The following is a 7,065-nucleotide window of genomic DNA, read 5'->3' on the forward strand; positions in this document are numbered from 1 at the left end:
ATGGTTTTGATGTGTTCTTGGATTCGGTTTGCAAGGATTTTGTTGAGTATTTTTGCATCAATGTTCATAAGTGAGATTGGTCTGAAGTTCTCTTTCCTTGTAGGGTCTTTGTGTGGCTTAGGTAAGAGGGTTATTGTAGCCTCAAAAAATGAGTTGGGTAATATTCCATCTGATTCTATCTTTTGGAATAGTTTGGCGAATATTTGTGTTATATCCCCAATAAATGTCTGATAAAATTCTGCACTGAACCCATCTGGACTTGGGCTTTTTTTGGTTGGGAAGCTTTTGATGACTTCTTCTATTTCTTTAGGTGTTATAGGGTTATTTAGATGGTTTACTTGGTCCTGATTAAATGTTGGGACCTTGTATCTGTCTAGGAATTCGTCCATTTCCTCCAGATTTTCCAAATTGTGGAGTATAAGTTTTTGTAGTAGGATCTGATGATTTCTTGAATTTCCTTAGTTTCAGTTGTTATGTCACCACTTTTCTTTCTGATTTTGTTAATTTGGATATTCTCTCTTTGACCTTTAGTTAGTCTGGCTAGGGGTTTATCAATCTTGTTGATTTTCTCAAAGAACCAACTCTTTGTTTTGTTAATTTTTTCAATGGTTCTTTTTGTTTCTATTTGGTCTATTTCTGCCCTAATTTTGATTATTTCTTGCCGTCTACTCTTTTTGGGTATATCTGCTTCCTTTTGTTTTAAGGCTTTTAGCTGTGCTGTCAGGTTGCTGATGTTTCTTTTTGGATGCTCCAGTTTCTTTTTGGAAGCACTTAGGGCTATGAGTTTTCCTCTCAATACTGCTTTCATTGCATCCTATAGGTTTGGGTATGTTGTGTTATCATTTTCGTTGAATTCTAGAAAGTCCTTAATTTCTTTCTTTATTTCTTCTTTGACCCTGCTATCCTTTAACAGAGCGTTGTTTAGTTTCCATGTGTATGTGGGCATTTTGTTGTCTTTGTTGTTGTTAAAGACCAGCCGTAGACCATGGTGATCTGAGAGGATGGATGGGAGTATTTCAATCTTCTTATATCGATGAAGGCTCGTTCTGTGTCCAATTATGTGGTCAATTTTCGAGAAGGTGCCATGAAGTGGTGAGAAGAAGGTGTATTCTTTTACTTTAGGATAGTATGTTCTGTATATATTTATTAATTCTAGTTGGTTCAAATCTGCTAGTTTTGCAGTGTCCTTGTTCAGTTTCTGTTTCCCTGATCTGTCCATTGGTGAGAGTGGGGTATTAAAGTCTCCCACTATTATTGTGTGGGGTGAAATGTATTTTTTGAGTTTTAGTAGAGTTTCTTTTATGAATGTGGGTGATTTTTTATTTGGAGCATATATGTTAAGGATTGAGAGTTCCTCCTGACAGATTTCCCCGGTAATGAGTAAAAACTGTCCTTCTTTATCTTTTTTGATAACTTTTGGTTGGAAATTTACTTTATTCGATATTAGAATAGCCACTCCAGCTTGCTTCTTGGAGCTGTTTGCTTGGAAGTTTTTTTCCCACCCTTTTGCTCTGAGATAGTGTCTGTCTCTGTCTCTGAGATGAGTTTCCTGTATGCAGCAAAAGGCTGGATTTTGTTTATGTATCTAGTCTGATAGTCTATGTCTCTTTATTGGGGAGTTGAGACCATTTATGTTAATAGATATCAAGGAATAATTGTTTCTGTTTCCTGCCATTTTTGCTTTTTTGGGTTGAGTTGTGTCTGTGTTTTTTTTTTCTTCTTTTAGTTTTCTTGTTTACGAGTTTTCTTTTTTTTACTAGGCTGTATTTTCCTTCCTTGTATTGGGTTTTCCACCTATAATTCGTTGTAGTGCTGGGTTTGTGGTCAGATATTGTGTAAATTTTGATTTGTCTTGAAATATCTTTGTCTCTCCATCGATGGTGATTGATAATTTTGCTGAGTATAGCAGCTTGGGCTGGCACTTGTGCTCTCTTAAGGAGTGCATGATGTCTGTCCAGGCTCTTCTAGCTTTCATAGTCTCTGTTGAGAAATCGGGTGTGAGTCTAATTGGTCTGCCTTTATATGTTACCTGACCTTTTTTCCTTACTGCTTTTAGTATTCTTTCTTTACTTTGGGCACTTGATGTTTTTACTATTATGTGTCGGGGGGTATTTCTTTTCTGGTCCAACCTATTTGGAGTTCTGAAGGCTTCTTTTATGCTCGTGGTCATCTCATTCTTGAGGGTAGGGAAGTTTTCTTCTATGATTTTGTTGAAGATATTTACTGTGCCTCTTAGTTGATACTCTTCTCCCTCTTCTATTCCTATTATCCTTAGGTTCGGTCTTCTCATTGTGTCTTGGATTTCCTGGACATTTTGTGTTAGGAGCTTTTTGTTTTTTGCATCTTCTCTGGCTGTTTTGTCTATGTTTGCAATGTTGTCTTCTGCCCCCGAGATTCTCTCTTCAATCACTTGTAATCTGTTGGAAATGCTTGCTTCTGTGACTCCTGATTTCTTTTTTTTTGTGTTCTGACTCTAGGGTTATCTCTTTTAGCGCTTTCTTTATTGTGTCAATTTCTGTTTTAATTTCCCTCTTCCATTCCTTTATTTCTTTTGTTCTGTTTTCCTCTTGTTCTTTGAGTTCTTTGAGTGTTTTTCTTATTTCTTCTTTAAAAGCTTCTGAATCTTTTTGCTTTTCCTCCCTTTCTTGTTTAAGTAAATCTATCAGCGTCTTGAGGCATGATTTCAGGTCTGTGTCTTCTTTCTCTGGAGTGTTTGGAATTCCGATGTTTTCTACTATCGGAGAGCTGGGTTCTGGTGTTGTTAGATGGTCTTGGTTTCCTTGGGATATACTCTTTCTCTTTCCTCTTGCCATTTTGTTGTCAGTGATATGTTCTTGCCTTTCCCTTGTATCTGGTCTGTGTCCCTGGTACACTTTCCGTGTGCACTCCGAAGAGATATCTTTACTCCCTGGCAGCCCAGGTTCCGGGTGGCAGCTGGGCCAGGCTCCGCTCTGCGTCCTGAAGTCGCCTCTGGGTGGGAACAGACATTTCTAAGATCTGTTCCTGGTCACAGATGCTCAGCCTCTCCGAGCCACCTTTCCAGCTGGCAGGTGGGCCAGGTTCTGCTCTGCATCCTGAGTTCGTCTCCGGGTGGGAACAGAAGTTCCTAAGATCTGTTCCCGGTCACTGGATCGGGGAGAACAGGGCAGGTCAGGGCAGGGGGTGCCCTTTCCGTGTGCACTCCGCAGAGATCCCTCTGCTCCCCAGCAGCCTAGGTCTCCCACTCACCAGTTGCTCAGCCTGTATGAGCCGCCTTTCCGGCTGGCAGTTGGGCCAGGCTCTTCTCTGTGTCCTGAAGTCTTTTTATCTTGATGTCTTCTGTCTTATAAGAATAATGTAAAGTTAAAAAGTAAAAGCCTAGAAAATTCAAATAAAAAATTTGAGATTTCCAGAAAATTTTTTAAAATGGGGGTCTAATCGTTGAAACAAGATGGTAAAACAGAGGCATAATTTTAAAAATATGTAATTATTTTATAATTTCTTTTTCTTTGAAGGTATAACAGTCTTTTCTGAATTCAAAAACAAATAAAGAACCCTGTACCCATGGAGAATAAAAGGAATGTGACTGAGTTCATCTTGATAGGTCTTACACAGAACCCCCAAATGCAGAAAGTAGTGTTCGTAACATTTTTAGTTCTGTACATTTTAACAATTTCAGGCAACCTGCTCATTGTGGTCACTGTCATCAACAGCCAAGCTCTGAGTTCTCCAATGTATTTTTTCCTTAGCCACCTGTCCTTGATAGATACAATTTACACTTCTTCTTCAGCGCCAAAGCTGATTGTGGACTCCCTTCAAGAGAACAAAGTCATCTCCTTTAATGGATGCATGGCTCAAGTCTATGCAGAGCACATTTTTGGTGCTACTGAAATCATCCTTTTGACAGTGATGGCCTATGACCGCTATGTGGCTATCTGCAAACCTCTACACTATTCGACCATCATGAACCACAAGCTATGCATCCTCCTGGTGGGGGTGGCCTGGACTGGAGGATTTCTTCATGCAACTATTCAGATCCTCTTTACAGTGTGGCTGCCCTTCTGTGGCCCTAATATCATAGATCATTTTATGTGTGACTTGTACCCATTGTTGGAACTTGTCTGCATGGACACACACAACCTTGGTCTCTTTGTTGCTGCCAACAGTGGGTTCATCTGCCTATTTAACTTTCTGCTCTTGATGGGATCCTATGTAATTATCTTGCGCTCTCTAAAACATCATAGCTTGGAGGGCAGGCGCAAAGCTCTCTCCACCTGTGTGTCTCACATCATAGTAGTTGTCTTATCTTTTATTCCTTGCATATTTGTATATCTACGCCCAGTAACCACCCTGCCTATTGATAAAGCTATTGCTGTATTTTATACTATGGTGGCCCCTCTACTAAATCCTTTAATCTATACCCTCAGAAATTCTGCGATAAAAAATGCAATAAAGAAGCTCTGGAGGAAAAAAATGTAAATTCAAATAATAATTAAACAAGTTTTCAGGCATTCTGTACATAGGTAATACATTGAATTTCTTTCAACTTTTTATTTAGAGATGGGATTATCAACTAGAATTCATATTTGGATATTGTTTTAAGACAGTTATTAAAGCAGAGGTTAAAATGAGATTGTGATATATATATATATATATATATATATATATATATATATATATATATATATATTCTTTTATTTTTCTCGTACTTTGATCATTATATTCAAATGCTTTTTCTTTTTGGCATTTATTTGTTTATTTCATAGCTAGGTCTGTGTATCTAAATGCATATATGTTTACAATGTAGAATCAGTTGTGGCTGGGGGACAAAGAGATCTTAGATGCACCTGAAATTGAATTTAGAGGATGTTTTGAGACACTCATGAGCTATCAGCAGCAAACCCTCATCTTTTACAAAAGAATCAATTGCATTTAAAGTTTGAATCATTTCTTTATTCACATTTGGTTGCCTTCTAAAAAATAAATATAAACTGAAAAATATCAATGTTTAAAAAAATAGAATATTAGGTTGATATTTAAGATGTTGCTTTTTACACATAAATAGAAAGAATGTGTTTAGTTGTTATATTTTTTTCTTTGGACTATGGGCTTCACATAAATTCTTTGTGGATACTATTATTAATTAAACACAAGTTATACAGCAAAATATGTGCCTGGCACTGGTTTTATACTTTATTATTTATGAGCCAAATAGAATAAATCAACTCAATACATTGATCTGAATGTAATTCACACAGTGAATTATTTTATTAGTGAATTATTGATAGGAGAGTAAAATATCCCCTGAGTGTATAAGATGAAAATCTAAGTAAGGTAAACATTTGAGAAAAAGTTCTTCCCTGAAAATAGCATTCCAATATATGGAAAACATATACATGTTCTCTATCAAGTGGTGGGGATATTCAATATGTATTCTTTGTTCAGGACTACTTTATAGTTCTTGGTCAGAGGGTTGTATATAAGAAATTATTCTGTTGCTGTAGGATGTGAACCTTACACTAGAAAATTGGGTGAATAAAGTTTGGTGAAAATAATCTATGTCCTAGATTGACAGACTGTCTAGGACACAAGGGCACCAATAATGATAAAATGTTCAGACCAGTGCAAGTAGATTGAGGACATGACACTGAAATGAATAGAAGGATAAGAGGTGAGTCTGGTCTGAGTAAGAGACATGAGTAGAGATTAATATTATCAAAATGCATTCTAAGTATGTGTAAAATTCTCAAAGATTTACAAAAACGTGTTTATAGACAGCAAAAACCGAGTCAGTTACATGACAAAAATTAAATTCTATTCATTAAAGAATAAGAAATTAAATATTCAGGAGTGAACTTAATTATAAAGATGAGAACTAGAACAGTGGAGATCCAGGGACACAGGCCTGGTAAAACTGTGCTGCAAGTAGCCAGGGTGTAAAGAGGTTGGGGCCAAGCACGCCGAAAGCGCCCCCTCCCTGATTGGTTCAGGGGAGCAGGAATTCTGCTGTATGGACTCAGTTTCCACCTGGAGGGCACATGCATGCAGAACAAACGATCAGTCCATCTGCCACCAGGAACAGCAGAGATCCAGGGACACAGGCATGGTGAGACTGCACAGCGAGTAGCAGGGCACAGAGAGGTCTGTGCGGAGCACACGGAAAGTGCCCACCCATTGGCTCAGGGGAGCAGGAACTCTGCTGTAGGAACGAAGTTTCCACCTGGAGAACCTGTGTGTGCAGAACAAATGCTTAGGCCATCTTCCACCAGGAACAATGGAGATCCAGAGACACAGGTCTGGTACAAGGGAAAGACAGGAATCAATCACTGACAACATGACCACGTATAATCAGAGAAAACAAGATGGCAAGCCAAAAGACTGACTCAAGGGTAACAAAGACAACCTGGCAACACCAAAATCCAGCTCTCCCATCACAGCAAACAGCAGAATGCCAAATACCCCAGATAAAAAAAAGACTCAGACACAAAATCATACCTCAAGATGATGATGCAGATCCTTAAACAAGAATGGGAGAAAAAGCATAAAGAATTAAAAACCTTTAAACAGGAAACAAGAAAAATAATCAAAGTAATCAAAGAACTAGAGGGAAAGAGAACCAAAGAGATGAAGGAGTTGAAGATGGAATTTGAAATGGAAAGAGAAAAAATAAAGAAAACTCTAAAAGAGATAATCCTGGAGGTAGAAAACCTAAAAAAGAAATCAGTAGTCACAGATGCAAGCATCTCCAACAGACTACAAGAGATGAAAGAGAGAATCTCAGGGGTCGAAGACAATATAAAAAACATAAATAAAACAGTCAGTGAAGAAGCAAAAGCCGAAAAGCTCCGAACCCAAATATCCAGGAGATCCAGGACACAATGAGAAGACCAAACCTAAGGATAATAGAAATAGAAGAGGGCAAAGAATATCAATTAAAAGGCACAGTAAATATCTTCAACAAAATCATAGAAGAAAACTTCCCTATCTGTAAGAATGAGAAGACCATGAGCATAAAAGAAGGCTAAAGAATTCCAAATAGAGTCGGCCAGAAAAGAAATTCCTCCAGACACATAATAGTCAAAACTC

General features: G+C 37.9%; 1 protein-coding gene across 1 annotated transcript; it reads left to right on the forward strand.

Moving 5' to 3' along the window:
* Window positions 1-3,543: 3,543 nt before the first annotated feature.
* Window positions 3,544-4,458, forward strand: LOC308431771 (olfactory receptor 4C12-like; the record flags this gene model as incomplete). Its single annotated transcript, XM_080931347.1, has 1 exon — window positions 3,544-4,458. The coding sequence occupies one exon, from the start codon at window positions 3,544-3,546 to the stop codon at window positions 4,456-4,458; it is 915 nt and encodes a 304-aa protein (XP_080787473.1).
* Window positions 4,459-7,065: the final 2,607 nt, after the last annotated feature.

Source organism: Micromys minutus (genome assembly GCF_963924665.1).
Source record: "Micromys minutus genome assembly, chromosome: 17".
Lineage (NCBI taxonomy): Eukaryota > Metazoa > Chordata > Mammalia > Rodentia > Muridae > Micromys > Micromys minutus.